The sequence below is a fragment of the Culicoides brevitarsis genome, chromosome 1 (genome assembly GCF_036172545.1).
Source record: "Culicoides brevitarsis isolate CSIRO-B50_1 chromosome 1, AGI_CSIRO_Cbre_v1, whole genome shotgun sequence".
NCBI classification, from domain to species: domain Eukaryota; kingdom Metazoa; phylum Arthropoda; class Insecta; order Diptera; family Ceratopogonidae; genus Culicoides; species Culicoides brevitarsis.
In genome coordinates, this window is record NC_087085.1 from 22325975 (window position 1) to 22343518 (window position 17544).

The 17544-nt window shown below is 27.7% G+C and overlaps 2 protein-coding genes across 5 annotated transcripts; one reads left to right on the forward strand and one right to left on the reverse strand.

The window, feature by feature from the left end:
* Nucleotides 1–428: 428 nt before the first annotated feature.
* LOC134837461 (protein giant) lies at nucleotides 429–2696 on the forward strand. Its single transcript, XM_063852836.1, has 2 exons — nucleotides 429–432; nucleotides 1726–2696. The coding sequence occupies exons 1-2, from the start codon at nucleotides 429–431 to the stop codon at nucleotides 2694–2696; spliced, it is 975 nt and encodes a 324-aa protein (XP_063708906.1).
* Nucleotides 2697–5151: 2455 nt separating this feature from the next.
* LOC134838078 (protein dopey homolog PFC0245c) lies at nucleotides 5152–17268 on the reverse strand. 4 transcript variants are annotated; one of them, XM_063853525.1, is made up of 6 exons: nucleotides 16881–17268; nucleotides 14761–15587; nucleotides 8269–8432; nucleotides 6618–6730; nucleotides 5875–6527; nucleotides 5152–5812 (listed from the first exon to the last, which is right to left on the reverse strand). In XM_063853525.1, coding segments are annotated over exons 2-6 (933 nt in total). In that variant the 5' UTR covers nucleotides 14763–15587; nucleotides 16881–17268; the 3' UTR covers nucleotides 5152–5811. The 4 variants fall into 4 exon arrangements, 3 of the variants coding, with proteins under 3 accessions (XP_063709595.1, XP_063709593.1, XP_063709594.1); XM_063853523.1 differs by having other exon boundaries at nucleotides 5152–6527; XM_063853524.1 differs by having other exon boundaries at nucleotides 5152–6527; nucleotides 17166–17181.
* Nucleotides 17269–17544: the final 276 nt, after the last annotated feature.

Genomic DNA, 17544 nt, shown 5'->3' on the forward strand with positions numbered 1-17544 from the left:
AAGCAATACATAATTAATATCAAAAACTAACTACTTAGAATTTAGATAGATATGGATGGCTCCACCGCGGATCTCAAGATCCTATTGTGTATAGAATTTAATTACTTAGAATTTAATTTAATATAAGAGTTAGCCATTGAGAACTTAGAAAATAATATATCGCCGATAAATATATAGTGAAATCTATACTGAGATAGATATGATAAACACCTCATGAAAGCTTCGAATTAAAAAATTTTCCCAGAGAAAAAAAAGTACCGTAAAGAGACAAATGTAAGCATTTTGACATCAAAGAAGAATTTGCGGATAGCAACGCTTATCAAACTAAATTAATAAATCTTTCAACTCCCAACCTGATGATGATAGACCAAGTACGACCAAAAATCAATAATGCAGGAAATTCTAATAATATTTAGTTCATTATAAGAATGGGTATGACAAGGAAGAATAATAGAAATGTTCCAGCAAATAAATACATATAGAATGAGCATCTATAGAAAATCAAAAATAAAAATCCAAAAATTGCAAAAATGATGTATGTAGTTGTACGTATTGTATGGTCGAAAACCAGATTAAAGGGTTTTTGAAAATACTGGTATAAAAACTAAGAAAAAGTAAAATATTGAGTTAGTTCACAAACATTTTTCGCAAAGTTCGGACATAACAGGGAGCCCGCAAAAAATAATTCTAAATTATGGAACAAAACTCAGGTAATTAGTTTTGACCTACTTTAAGTTTTGAAACGTGCAAAAAGAAAGTGTAAATAGAAAGAAGGAAAAAACTATTTAATCCAAGTGATTTATGGACACAAGGTCAAAAAATAAAAAAAAGCAATAAAAAAAAGAATTTTCTAAATAAGTGAATTATATCTAAAAATAAAAATGATAATTATAATTAAAGTTGGACTGATTAAGACTTGTGTAAATTTTATTTTTTTTTTATTTTATTTGTTTTGAATTAAAACTAAAAAATTTTTTAGATTTGAAAAAAACTATAAATTTTAGAATAATTTATTAGTCGTAAATGAGTTCTTAAAATTACGTGAAAAAATATTTTTAATCCCTTAAGACTTGCTTTTACAAGTTGAGAAAAGTTAAATCCATTTCATTGTTTGTCAAAGCATAAATGATTGGGAGATGCAAATTAGCATGTAACAAACACGTAAACTATCGTAAAAATAATACCTTATCTTTGAATAGGATGGAAAGAAGCAAAAACAATAACATTGTTGGCTTAATCCTTTTCACATTGTCCAAAATTGAAATTTTGCTTAGAAATAAATAAAACAAAGATCGCATTATTTCAGGTCATAATAAAAGTGACCTTATTATCTATGCAGATGTATTTTGCTCATTACCGCATAATAGACATAATTCTTGGAGGTATAAAAAAAGGTTATAAAATAAAAGTTAACTTATTAATTACCAGTATTAGGCCGTTTCATTGTTTTACTTTCTAGAAAAAATTACCTGACCTAAAGTCAAACAACAAAAAAAAATTCATACAATTTTGTAATAATTTACAATCAGGGATTAAAAAAAGTTTGCATGTACCTCTCATACTGCAAATACAAAAGGGTTAATCCTTTATTCTAGGAAATAGATTTTGAGAAAAGTAAATAAATAAATGCACAGTACTTTTGAAATTGGATACTTTTTGACATTTTTACCTAAAGTTGCACATGTTTGTACATAACGGTTAACTAACACTTTTACATATTTGCAGAAATTCGTCGGCCATACATGGACATTGGCGTTAAAGCAGAAGTACTTGACTTGTCTAAGCGAAGAGATTCGGTGGAGACCAGAAATACACCATCTCCTTATAATACATCCAAAAGCACTGATGACTCACCAAATGCTCGCAATCATTCAGAATGCAACTCCAGTGATTACACTCACACCGATATCATGACTGAGAGACTTTCAATGGACGTGTCTTACAATCATTTTCCCAATATTATCGGAAGATCAAGGAGTCCCGGTTTCAATAGATCTCTCTCGCCAGTAAGGGAAACCAATGCACAAAATATTCTCCCTATTCCAAACATCTACTCAGCAGCTCAAATAAATCCTTTCCTCTTACAATCAGCAGTTCTCCAAAAAGACCTCATTCAAGCCAAAAACTTTAAAAATATATTCGAGACAAATCCAAACTTACTGTTGAGCGAGCCAACTTCCTTGGCTGCAAACATCAAACACACGCGTCCTTTCAAAGCATATCCAACATCCTCGGTTTACGATAACGACTCAGCCAATAAGTATGCCATGTTTCGTAACCAAATTCTGGGACAAATATCTGCAAACGGAAGTCGCGTTACAAGCACGAAAAGAACAAGATCAAACTCTCGATCAAGCGTTGAGTCTCATCCTTCGGTCGAAGGATCTCCACACATTGACACCACCAACACAAACACATCCAACTCAGCCAAAGCGAAGGAACAGAATATTAGCAACAACAACAACAATAATGTGGTTAGTAACAGCTCAAGTGTGTCGGACAAGGATGAGTCTTATCGTGAAAGACGACGAAAAAATAATGCAGCTGCAAAGAAATCGCGTGATCGCAGAAGATTCAAAGAGGATGAAATAGCTATTCGAGCTGCCTTCTTGGAGAGAGAGAATTTGGAATTAAAATTCGAAAATGCTGCATTAAGAAAGCAATTGGCATTTTATGAAGCAGCTACAACATCGTAATAGTTAAGAGAAACAAACGAATTAGCCGTAAGTTTGATCGAATTGACAAAACACAAACTATATATTTATAAAATTTGATTTAATAAAAAAAAAACTATATTAAATAATTAAGTTTGTCGAGTAAGGGAGTAGATTTGCCTTTGTTCTAAGTATTAAAAAAATGTACATAAAAATAAACTTTATAATATATTTTATAAAACAAGTGCTGTTTTGCTTTCAAACCTTTCTTGAAGTTGATACTCAAATTATAGATACCCGATGGAAAACCTAACAAATAAAAATTAAAGTGTGAATAAAATAAAATATGCCGGACTATGATAGGAATTTCGATTTAAATCAATCAATGGTAAATACGTATGCGTCATGGATGAATTTCGTAGAGAACAAATCACCTAAAATATGTTTTAAAAGCTCAGTTTTATGTATTGTTGTTTTAAACCTTAATTTTGATTGGAAGAAGGATATCGAGTACCACCCCCTTTATGAAAATGTATGTATGTTTTTTTCTTATTAGAAATTCAAATACTCTGTGTAAAGTGCTACGATAGGTGCTAACAAGTGCTTAGGTGATGTCGGGGATCTGCGCTCGATCTTGGCTGTGACAATTACTGCTTGAAATCTTGCATTGATGTTGTGACGTGTTAATTGTGACGAAAACATGAACTTAAAAATCCACAGAAATCGAGAAAAGAGGTTGAGAAGAGAAATTTTTCTTCGCTAGCTTTTCCGAATCTCAGCACTATAGCGGAATAATGTAAGAAGACTGCAAATGGAAAAATCCTCCCAAAAAACCACGTCGTCCTCGGATGAACCTGTTTCCATTGATGATGCATCACGAATGTTTTTCACAATCAGAAATGGAAAGGCGAAAATGGTTTCAAGATGTGGAATTTGCAACAAGACGTCGATTTTGAGCAATTACATGAATTTTAAAGTTTCCTAGTCATTTTTGACGAATTTTAAATCTAAAATTGAATATTAATTATTTCATAATTATTTTATAAAAATTTTGAACTCTTGTAAAAATAAATTTTTTAAAATAGTTTCATAAAAAAATTTTTGTCTCCAGATGTTTTTGCATATGCTTCTCTAGATACGTTATTTGCTGAACGATTTCGAGCAAATATCACACAAACAGTTCTCGGGGGTAGATTTTTTGAGCTTTTTCTCTGCGAGGAAATAATCCCCACTTTCAGCCACAAATTTGATGTCTTCTTCGTCGGACTTGGAGGTATCGGACTTGACGTCTTCCTTCTTAATATTAATTATAGTATTAATTATAATGTGCTTATTTTTAAGCTTTTCTTAGTTCCGTTCGATTGCACGTAATCGAAGGATCGGTAAAGAGACGAATCAAAATGATAATTTGATCTTTTTTTGTACAAGTTTCTTGAAAGTTGCATGAAAAAATTTGAAAATTTTGTTCGTTTATATAAATATTGCCTAGCGAAAAAAACAGTGAAACAACTATGTTCTGTAATGCTTTAATTTTTTATTCAATTTATTAGTCAAAAACTCATGAATACAATGTTACAAGACTTTCTACAATAGAAAATAAATATAATTATCGGTCTATGTATAAATATAAATTATTTGTTTTGGATAGCATCTTATTGTCATTTGAATATAACTCTATAAAATATACAATAAATGCCGTTTACAATATACTAACAAAGTTAAATTAATAAAACATGATTGTTTTTGTGAGATAATGTCCTTTGAACGCACAAATTTGAATGATAAACCCAAAAGTTATTCAACTTGGAAAAATAAATAAATAATTAATACTTGAACCTTTTAAATACTCTCTGAGATAAATTACAAGTAAACCTTTTTGTTGGAAACTATTTTATTTTCGTCCGTCAAAACATCATCAACAACTTGGGCACACATAGAAGTGTTGAAGTAATGTTTTTAAAAACAATAATAATAGTAATAACGATATAATTTTACAATACAATTATGAAGAAACAATGAACAAGTGGGAAGATCATAAAAATGAATATCATCGATATTCTTATTGTTAATATATTGAAATTAAAAGGTTATTATAACTAAATGGTTTGTGTGCATTGAAAACGCTCTTCACATTAATAAAGCATTTTCCATTTTATGGTTCATCTTGTGTGGGCAAATTTCTACATAAATATATATACTTACGCGATGCATGATGAGACATGACGAGCCATTTATGCTATAAGCGTCTGACAGACCAAGAGCGATTCGCTCAAATTCATCACATTAATAATGGCATTTTAGTTTGTTAAATAAAAAAATAATCGATTCATTTTTTGCAGTTTTAAAAGACATTAAGTGTAAGATATTTTATTGCATTCAGAGATTCATGAATAATTGTCATATTTATTCTTCTATTGTCATCTTTGATTATATGTATGATTTGAACAATTTAAAATTTGTATAAAATTTTACAAATACTGTTTATAACTTTGGCAGGTATTTAAATAACATATCAAGTAGTTAGTGATATTGATTGATTCTTTATATTTACTTATTTTTTTCAATAGATCGAAGTTCTTAATGAAGGCTCTACCAATTTATTAAATCTCAGTCTCCCTGCTTGTAGCAATTATATTTTTTGTGTTCTAAGAGAAAAAAAGAGGCAAATATTGTTCAATTTTAACGTAAAACACATATTATTTATATAAATGTAGTATCGATACTACAGGATGTATGGCACCAATGATTTATTATTATTTCTTTCATCAAACATTAATTCAGTCATACCACTTTTGGATGACTTTGTTAGTATTTCTTAACTTTAATATAATTTATGGCACCTTATTGTACAATATAATATAATTATTATTATTAATTTTTCTATTACAAATGCAATATAGTATAGTACAATATAAAAATAGTATTCTTACAAAGAAAATTCTTGCACTAAAATTTAATAATACTGGTGATTTTTAAATAGGCTGTTACAACAATAACATTGTTTTTGATTATCTTGTAATTATCTTATATTAATGGATTACAAATCTAAGTTTCTCAACAGAAGCTTGTTACTTTCTATGCGTACGGTATCAGTTTCAATCCCTTTCTAGATGTTGGATTGTTTCTTAACATATTGATTTTTTTTTATAAATATCAGCCTAAAATATAAATAAATTTGGAATGATTGATTTCAGTTTAAATATTTCTTGTGACATCATACTAAGTAAAACTCTCTATTTCGAGACCTTTTTGGTTGGAACTACGCTTCGCATGGTGATGTCTGGAATTGGAATGCCTAATTTTATGTTTTGGTGTACTAATAAATTTGTTACCATTTTCATTATAACCATTTTGTATAATTTTTTCTGTATTTATTGAGACTAGGTTTTTCGGATTCTTTATATTATTATGAGCATAGACTTTGCTTAAATATGCTGAACTAGTAGTGTTGGACTGTGGAGTTTTGTGTGCATTGTAGTTGCTGGATGAAAATAAGCCACCAAAATGCTTTTTTCGCTTTTGTTTTGCCCTGGATAAAGTTGTGTTTCGCAAACGGTTTTTATTTGCCAAATTTGAGAATACTTTGTTTGGATTATTGACAGGAAAATAATTACTATTACTATTATTATGATTATTAATACTAATGTTACTATGTACGCAGAGCGGAGGCAATTTAGGTTGTGTCTTGAATGTGGTTAAGGATGATCGTTTTCGGAAATTGTAGCAAGATTGATCTTTGTTCATTGGCCTAACTGGCTTACCAGTCTTCCGAAATCCTATAAACTTTGTGGGATCATCAGCTGATGCATATCTAAAATAACCTTGAACCATAGTTTCAACAAAGTGACATCTCGAACAAGCCCTCCGACGTTTCTAAGCATTAAAAAAAAAAGAAAAAATAATTTGTAAAGTCACATATGTAAAACTTTTCAAATAGGAATTAACTTTAGAGAAAATACTTACAAATCCCATCAATTTCCATTTTTTGTTAAAACACAAATACATTCCGACTTCTTGAGCGTACAAAGTTACAAGGAATCTTGACGACATTTTATCAGTCGAGATAGTCAAAATTTCTGGAAAAAAAATACACGTTTAAAATTTCTATGATAAGTGAATTCTGCAGAAAGCATTTCTCTATCTACTCGAAATATAATAACTGATAAAATATTTTCATGGCAGATATATACCTAACACTTATATGCGTCTATTTATATTTTGATAACAAAAGTATTTCTTAATTAATTTTGAACGAATTGTTCAATCATTAACGCTTTAACTATCTTTTATTTTGACACATAAAATTAAGTGTATCAATCTTATCAATTTATGTGGTACGTAAGCACCCAAAATTTATCTATCGCCTTATTTCTTTATAGATCCTTTTTAACTGGTAAGGATCCAAAAATCAATTGCCTTAACCTTCAATTTTAAATCTCTTTAAATGTATTTTGAAACAGCCTGAGGTTTTAAATATTATATTTTTGAATACAGGAACTGATTGAACATAAATCATCTTGGATTAATTGATGATGCTTGACAAAAAGGGCCGCGTGAAAAAAAAATATACAGGTGAAATTAAAGTTTTTATTTTTATAAATAAATGAATGAAACGTATCAGTCAAATACGTCGAACGACTACAAAGTACATATCTTGTACGAGGTACCTCAAATAGATAAGATAATATAAAAAACGTACAAATATGTAAGACGTGTGTCCCATTCTTAAAATTAGCCACAGAAATTTTACGCACAATTTAACACAATTGACAAGGGAGGCACTTTTTGTAGTCGTTCATTCATAAAATGATTTGATGATTGATGGCATTTATTTGTTCTCTTTGAAATTGTGTACACAATGGAGAGATAAAATACATCAATGTTATTATAATTACACCTTTTTGAAAAAAATAAAATACGTTGCCTTTGTAGGGGTAAGAACAAAATGAATAAGAGGAAGCAGTTGCTTTGAAATAGAATAAACCTGAATTTTTATAGAAAAAAAAATAGAATAAAGGAAGAAATGCATTTTGACGATAAAATAAGTTATGACTTTTGGGCAAATAATTATTGATATAAAATAAAACATTTATATTATACACAAAAGAACATGGAACATAATTGACATATCCAAATGTCAAAGGTTCCGATTAATTTATTATGAATTATTAGTGTGTAATGAAACAAGTCATAAATCCACATTGGTGACATTGGTAAAATAAAGTGTCTGCTGTGTCACCATCACACGGCATTGCATAGACGACTATTCAAATTTTATAAAACATCATTAAATATTCATAGCCAAAAAGCTAAACTGTCGACTTAAGTATGTTTACTTAAGACTAAAAGATGAATATGGTGTTTTACTGATGATGTGTAATGAATCTTTTATAAAAATTTAAAATATTGATGATCAAATTATTGGCGCCAAGTTTTTTTAGATTTGACAAATTAGAAATCATTTTTATTTAAATTAAATCTTCCTTTTACGTGATGCGTAGGTTTTTTTTAAATCAGAATTTAACAGAAAAAAAACTGAATTTTTAAAAATAATTCTTCATTTTTCACGTTTTACGCCGTAACTAAAAGATAATTGAGTAAAAAAACTACTTACGAGGTGTTAAAGAATCATCATTTGCAAAAACGCTACCGTTGGAGTACACATGCACGTGTTTGTTTGAACAAGACGAGTAAAGTTGTACATTTGAGCAAAATACGCTTGTAACAATGACCGTGATGATCCATAAAATCTTGGAAATGGCGGTTAACTCTGGAAACCTGAAAATATAAATTAAAAATAATATTCGTAAAGTAAAGTCAATTATTACAAAAATCATCACATTTAAAATAATTTCATCACTGTTTTCTTTTTACTAGGTACTTTAACTATTTTTAATATGCATACAGAAATATTTAACAATTGAGATCAGTACTGCACAAAAAAACATAGGATCGATTTTATCAAACAACTTATCTTTCAATTGTTTTATCTTGATTTAAAATTACAAAAGTCGACCATTTTACTTGTTTTAAAGGAAAACGCATAATGCGGGATTATTGTGTATAAATCTAAGTTTCTCGTTCCCATAAACTGATTCAAAGTTCATCTTGAAAATGTTTCATATTTATTATTGTTTATGAAAAAATGACTTTTGTGCAACATTTAGTGCAAAACTTCGTGACGTTACACAACATTATATAGGTATAATGTTTTCAAATATAAACATTATTATGTCTTCTTACTACAAAGAGTAAATTTATAACAGAGGAAAGTGTGGAGAATAAAAGTGTTGTGATGTCAAAATATATCAAACATTTTACAATATATATTTTTATTCTCGCAACAGTAAATAAATCAAAATAATTTTTATTTCAGTTTTTCTGAACATTTATTTAATTATAAACTTGAAATATAAATGGCAAACTATTTTCTCTTAATATTTTTATTGAGCACGAAGAAATGTGATAGCAAATTTTAATTTTCTAGGATGAACTCTAAATGGAAGAATTAAATGAAAGCATATTAATTTGTAAGTGAATTTCCTTATTTAACTCTTTAAAATCGTGCGTTTAGCATTTATCTTTCTTTTTTAGATACTAAATGATTTTGATTTAAAAGAAAGTTTAGCAAGTAAAATTGATATTTTGCATAAGCTTAACAAAAGTTTTATATATCAACTAAAAATTTCTGAAAAAAATCAGTTTTATATAAAAATTTATTCAAATTTCAAAAATATTAAAAAAATCCTTAATTTTAGAATTCTAAATTTAAATCTTTCTAAAATAATGAACATTTATTTCGAGAATTTTTGTCATCTTTCTAAAAAATATATTTTTTTCTAATATTACTCTATATTTCATTCAACATACTTAGTCTCTATATATCCGTGCTTGAGGATTTTCAGCATATTTTTTTCCCTGACTTCGAATGTTGAAGTTTTTAAACTAGTCCTAATTTTCATTAATTGATAAAACCGCTATTTACTTAATTGATTTATAATCATTTACACAGTAGCTGATAAACAATCGCAATCCAATGCAAAATAAACAAATAAATACCGCTCTTTTTGTTCAACCTAAATAACACAAGTAAATATATGAAGACAATTGTGCTCTTTATCTATACATATGTGTACATTAGATATTCTTTGGAATGCGATATGAGATCCCTTAAATAAAATAAACAAGGGAGCATGAATTACACACAAAGATGTAGGTATTTATTCTTTGTCTGATAAAAGAAGAAACAACAGATGACAAGTGAGTCATCAGAATGGGGTTTTCACCAGTATTAGTTCATGTTTACTACATTACATCACGTACGTAAGATTGTATCTGTTTCACAAAAGTTACAAGTGACTGAAGCTAAAATGTGGCGCCCTAGAACATGAAGTTATATTATATGTGCTTCTTATTTAGATGTCAAATTCATGTTAAGTCTCTTTTTCGTGTTTAACATGTTGCATAAGTTCTTTTTTATATCTTACAAGTTTGAACAAATGTGAACGTGTTGTAATTTGCATTACATGTCTCTAAACAAAGGATATGCAAACAAATACAATTAACTTTTTTTTTGTATTTCAGTGATGTTATGATGTTTTGAACATTGTAAAAAATTCAAAGAAACGTAAATCACAAACAAAGATTACTAAATGTTCATGTAAAAAACTTGCTACACATTTAATTCTTAAGAACACATTATATCATAACGATTTTGTTCGAATACCTTTAATTTGCTTAGAAACTATAATTCACATATGGCTGAAATTATCAATTTTTTTTTTATGAAATCTTAATCTTAAATTATGTTTTTACAACAATATATTTGATACATTAGAGAAAAATACACAAATATTATATTCATATTAAAACAAGCTAATAGAATTCTTAACGGAGGCCTTTCAAATAATTTATTGTTACCTTTTGTTATTCCCATTTTCAAGGTTTACCTACAGCAGACAAAAATTTATATTTGTCCTACATATATAATCTGTCTCATTATTATCATTTTATAGTTTTCAGAAAGATCCCAAAACAATATATTATTGAACAACAAAAAAAAAATATAAAAAAGAGGAAGAAGGATATGCCTCTAACTGGTTAATGGTCATGCCAATTCTTGGTATCATCGAATTCCATTCACTTTTGGCTGTATATTTTAGTGTCAATACAATAAAATTGCAGTACCTAACATGAATAAATTTCTCTTTCGTCAAATTATTATTATGCTTATTGAGATTTCTTATGCAGAAATAACTTAGGTTTAAAAAAAAATTAATTTTTTAATTTATTTTATTCTACTTTTTCATTGCCATGCATGTTTCTACCGAAAGAAAATAAAGTATTTTTTTAAGTAAATAATTTGTTCAAATATTCACACATGTATTTGAAAAATATCATGCTACCTATTAAAAAACTCAAGCTCGAACAAAATAATGCGAAAAGAAAAGAACAAACCACACATATAGATAACTGTTTATAATAAAGGAAAGAAGAATACTGAAGAGCATCAACATGCAAGTCACGGCTCTTTCATTCACTTTCAGCGTCAGTTTCTTTTTTTTTCAAAAACAAAGTACAAGTCATCATTTATACAATATTTTATTTTTTTTTTAAATAAGACATTTTTGATCCTCTAAGGACAACATTTGATTCGACTCTTAATGCCTAAGATATGTTATTTATAGTAGCGCCGGTATAAAAACTGTATTTTCATAAGTTTTTAATGGAGCTTTCTTGAATAAAATAACACACTTTGTTCACATACTAGAAACACACGCGTTATTTTATGATTGTGATTCACCTTTCTAAAGCTGCTGCGACAACCATGCATACTATTTTCAAGTAAATGATTCGAAATGAGTTTAGACATCATTATGATAAGCAAAGTAAAAGTACATTTACCTATAAAGTTTTTAAATAAATAAATAAAGTCCACAATAATATGTTTAGTGAGAGCACTACTAATTGGTCGTTTAGTAAATATGAAGGATTTGTTATATTTTGGTATGATATAACTGTGCAAACATACACTAACCTCCACTTTTGTTGAAATTCTATTTTGCTGTAAATGCATCTTTTGTATTTAAAAACATAAAGTTTCGCATAACAAAAAAAAATATATAAAGACACCTGTTGTGTATAACTATGACCAACGAAAAATATTTAAATAAATCCACAATTTAGAAAAACAAGTGTTCACATGTACTTATAATGTTGACGAAATTCCAATGATTTTCCAAATTAATTGTTGTTGAGTTAAATTCTTCATAATTTTGACAGAAATACCCGCTTTTTGTATGACCGATGTAAATATTATTACTCTTAGACAAATAAAACACATGGGTTTTGATATTAAATCTGAATTTGTAAAGTCACGCTTCAACTTTATTTCTTTCAATATCTTCATGAAGAAGAAAAAAAATCAACTGATCAGTCGACGAGGTAACTATTTGCTTAACAAATTTGCGTAATCAAACGAAATGTATGGTTAGTAAGTACAACATGTGTATTTATTTATTAAATCAAGCAATTGAAAAAAAAACTGTCATATGTATATTCTTATATTCATTTTAAAAGTACAATATTGTACCGCTACAAATTTAACATTCACAAGACAACTCTTGACTATTTACCTTTGATCGACAGCTTTGTCTCGACATTATTTTTTTCGTCTTTGTAACATAAATTTTATTTTTAATGGAAATAAATATCCAAAATAAAAAAAAAAATCAAATGCAAATTCGATTGACCTCTAAAAATATCTAACGAATACAATAGCTATGAGATAACCGAAATCCGGAACTTTTTGAATAAGAATCTTTAAATCACAAAACGATGAGACAACTCATCAATGTGTGAATACGTGAAAACAATACTGGTCGAAATATATTTTTCGGTGATTTTGTCAAAAAGTTGCACTATATTCAAAATTAGTGATGATTCATCCTTCAAATCCGTTTCATGTTCCAACTAAGCGACATTTTTAGCGCTTTGCAATAGTTATAATTACGTTTTAACACTTTACTTTTTCATGCCTAGTATTCAAAATGCCTGAGAGAATATGCTGCATCGCATTTTAACCTGGAATATTGTATTTACATTATTTATGCTCACAATAATATTGTATTTGTATATGTATTTATGTACAAAAAAAAAAATGAAAAAGTAAATATGAAACGACATATATCATATATCTCTATGCCATATACGTACAAAATCATAAATTTAATGTAGTATATGTTAAGTTGCTGCAGCCAGCTCACACAATCATACTTATTATTATTATTATGTATTTATTGGTCAACGTCAAAACTGCTTAGCATTACATGTTAAAATTACAGTCTACCGAGAAGAGTGAATATTTTATTTCATCTTGTCGGGTGGTATTTTCAACGTCAATGTTTTTAGTATTTGTTAAAAGTATGTAAATAATAAATTCTTATGCTTTCTTTCTAGTTAAGATATCATAATCACAAAAACGAAAGACGCCTCCAATATCGCATGCTAAACGAACAGGTTTTAAATTTTTTTCTCTTACAGTACACATATTTCTTTGCCTCTCTTTTTTGTTGACAAAGTATTTTTATTTTATATTTCAAATGAAAGATGCCTTACGAAGTAAGTTGAAAAAACTCAAAACATTACAATATCAACGGAATCAGTCACACACACAGACACATCAATATTCAAAAAAAAAAGTAGATATATGTACAATAGAAATTCTAATTAAAGATTGGAAAAACATTAAAAAAATATATACGTATAAAATAGAAACTTTCTTTAAATTGTTCTGGATCTTGAGTTACAGTCTTATTTTCTGTGCAATATGAAATTAGCTTCGAAGAAAACCTTAGTCAAACGACAAAAAGGGAATATATTTAGACAAATTAAACAATGATTCACATGTGCTTAGTTATTTGTACGGAAGTACATATACCTTTTCCTGCTATGCATGTCTACCACTTAGTATTAAAAGGGGGATCTGATTACAGACTGTGCTTTAGGTGTTGGTTCAAATTGATTTTTATTGACTACGATGTTTCAAGCATATTTTGAGGTCACTTGGAAAAAAGTATATTGAATAAAAAACAAATACAATGTCGTACATACTTTTCAACTGCATCAAATAAAGAATCAATTTTTGTGCGATCTAAAAACAATAACTGGCGCAAAGTATTTTACTTAACTTTTAAAACAAAACAAGCTAGGATTTTTTTAACATTATACATACAATGTTTTGATGTTGTACCAAAAACCACATTAGAAAGTTTTTTTTCTTTTAATTTGAACATCAATGCGGTATATTATAATTAAATCGAACCCAATTGGTATTCGAAGAAGGAATAGACGCATATATGCGGATAACAAGTCAAATAATCTCAGATACATTACAAACATGAACACATCAAAAATTTACGTAGGTAATAAAAACATGAAATATGTCAACTAATTAAAAAAATATTAATATATATTTTGAACGTGTATAGAGAACAATATAATATAATAAGATTTGAAAAAAGTAATTTTATGTTTATTAATGTTATAATGTTAATAATTTATGCGCACAATCTCAACACTGACAATATTATATACACAGGTATTCCAGACAAATATGTTTGTGTTGTAGTTTATATGATGTTTTGGTGTTACACATGTTGATGCATATTTATATATGTTATGTTTCTTATATATATATAATAAATGTGGCCTAACTCGTACGAGAACTACAAAAATTAATATTCGATAAACGTTTTCCATAAAAAATATACATGTATAAATGTACATAAATACACACGGAAAGGCCGTTGCATGCATCAAAGTTAATAATAACAAAATAAATTGAAATATTTGCTGCTTTGGCAAAATATAACACACGAAGTTTAGAGCTACATACAGCGGTATCACATTGATTTTTTAGTGAATATTCTGATAAAAGAAAGGTTGGCGGCTTAAGCTCTTAAATTTAGTAATAATTAGTCCAGAAATTTAAATTGCAACTTGTTCACTAAAGAAGTTTAATCTTAATTTACAATCTGACTTTATATTTAATTTAAAAAAAAAAATGATAAGGATTGTCAAGGAATAAATAAAATGGGTTACTTACATTGTATATAGGTGACCTCATTGTACCTTTTTTGGTTTATCATTGAATTGTCACATCAGTTTATGTTGCACAACTGTACTTTTTATATGTATGAATATTTTGATGCTCAACTCAGCATATTTTTTTTTTATTTTTTTTTTAATTGATTGATAAACACTTTCTTCAAATAATAAAATGGTTGCACTAATTTTGATATGTCTTCATTTATATGAATTATTTTTTATCTTATGAATGAATTTCTTTCAAGTGATGATTTTTTATTTCATATCTGACCGATTGTAAATGTTCCTTATGATTAATTATACACAGATTTAGTATTAGAAGAAGAGTCGTATTGTGTTGCTTATTTACTTTGATAGTACGACCAATAGAATCTTTATTATTAAGCAAACAAATGCGTATAAATGTTGTATCGTAAGTAGGTTTCTTACAATTCTTATTATAATATGCACTCGTGCTTCGTAGTTTCATACAAATAGGTATATTTTATGAAAGAGCGGTCCGCATATAACTAATTGTCTAAAGAAATGTAAATTAATCAAACTTTAAAAGCCACAAATAATTGGTCAATTGGTGTTGCTTCTAACAATAAACGTGCATTCACATGTGTGTTGAGTTGTTCAAAATATGTGTAATACTGTAAAACTTGTTTTTTATTTATTTTTTCACTCTACTACACCATACTTCATTATGCTAGGTATTTACACATAAAACTTAACGTGCATGTTAAACTTCAAATGTTTGTTTTAGCTTTTTCTAATATTTTCATGCACTGTCCACATTTTTATTAATGAACATTGTTGCTCATTTCGGTCATTGAGGGACACCTACAATAAAAAGAGAAAAGAAAATGAACATTAAAAAAAACCTTAAAGATCTGATTATTAAGAGACAAAAATCTAAATAATAACCGGCAATTTATGAAAATATCACAACTTGCTAAACATATTATCTTAACATAACAATGTATCAGTAAGATACACCAATTTGTTCGTTCACTTTTTCATTTCATACTACTTCATCATCTAAAGTTAATATTGGGTTTTTTTCATAATATGCATTATCACATTTCTGTACAAGCAACTCATACATCAAAATGAAATCAGCCTATAGGTCATATAATTTTATTCAGTTCAAGATGACAGTGTCACACTAACATATAGCAAAACTACACTACTATATTAAGTTTCATTACATAGGCACATCACGAAACAAATTGTTTTAACACAAAATATAACGACGAATTTCATCTCTCTATCAGATAAAGGATACGGTGTTGCTAAAAATACATAATTTGAGGAGGTACGCTCGCAAATGATCGATATATTGATTGAAAAACCTTTGTGCCAATTACAAAAAATTACCTATATCTACAAAAATTTAAGATATGTTTGAAAATAATTCATAAAGACGTTTTAGAACTTTTTTTCATTTTGTTTACTTTTATTATTGTTATTATTATTTGAATAGTTAATAAGAAAAAAGCGATAAGAAATATATACACTTGTCTCGTAAGATAAGGAAAAAATATTCAGGTGAAATCAATATAAACTTAATAAATCATTTTAAAAAAATGAAGTTTAAGAAATTATATATAGTGTTTGAAAGACAAAAAACACTTTTATTTAAATAACTTTAAGCAATCGATCGAAACATTATAGTATCTCTCATTATCTCATCATACCTACTAATATGGCAAACTTCATGATAACTTTTAAATGAAAATTTTAAATAAATAATAATATACAAATATAGATATATAAGCTCAAGTTTGAACCTATGGATAAATTATTATTGTATTTTCTAAGGCGCCCGCTATTAGGATTACTGTTTGTTACATTCCAATAATGCATTATGTAAAAGTATATAAACACGATGATGTGTGTTAAAAGTATTTGCATAATTAACACCTATCTACATCCATTACACTTTTTACGATATAGTCTTACTTGCAGAAAATACTTGAAAATAATTTAATTTTGCTTGAGTAAATACTCAATTTGATTATAATATCTTCATTTAATATTTATGTTTAATATGTTTTTTATTTTCTGCTTTTGTCATCATAATAAATAATAACAATTAAAAATTGCACACACATGAAAATAGATGTGTATTACCTGTCGGTAGTTTTGATTTTCTGTTTTGATAACTGCCGTTGAGATTTCACCCGATGCTCACAAAATATGCACTTATGTAGTAATTCTTTTCTTCTCCTAAAAAGGTTTATTCATGCTTCCTCACCAAAAGTGGCGATGAATAAATTCAAAGAGAAAATCACTAATATGCAAACAACAGTCTTTTTTATTATAATATAATGTATAAATAGTTTTTGATATTTACAATTGACCATGCAAAATAAATATAAGATATGATGAAAAACTTTTTTTTTTCTTGACACTAACCGACGCTTAAATATTTTATTTTTTACTGTCAGGAATAATATACTTTTATTTTGAAATCGTTTGTATGCAATGCACGATTATTCGATTGCCATTCGAACGCAAAACGTCCTTACCGAATGAAAGACTAACTAAGACTGAATGTTTAATGTTAAACACGAACGAACGAACGACGTCTTTCGGTACTATGGTTACATCAAATTCGACTTTTACGGTATACTTTTTACGTTAATTATGAATTCTTTACTCACTTTAGTTTTTTGCTAAGCTTTTGTCACAAAGAAAATGCTCAAAATTCTTGTTGAATTCTTGATTTAACTTTTGAAGATAATAGGTTAAAATTTTATATTAAAAAAAAGAAAAACTTTTGTAGCATATTTAA

Excerpts from the sequence above, each read along its gene's own strand:
- LOC134838078 (XM_063853525.1), bottom strand. Across the intron at positions 6,731-8,268 it reads TGATGATTCTTTAACACCTC|AAATTTTGACTATCTCGACT; the intron begins GTAAGTAGTTTT and ends TTTTTTTTCCAG. Across the intron at positions 6,528-6,617 it reads AATGGAAATTGATGGGATTT|AAACGTCGGAGGGCTTGTTC; the intron begins GTAAGTATTTTC and ends TTTAATGCTTAG.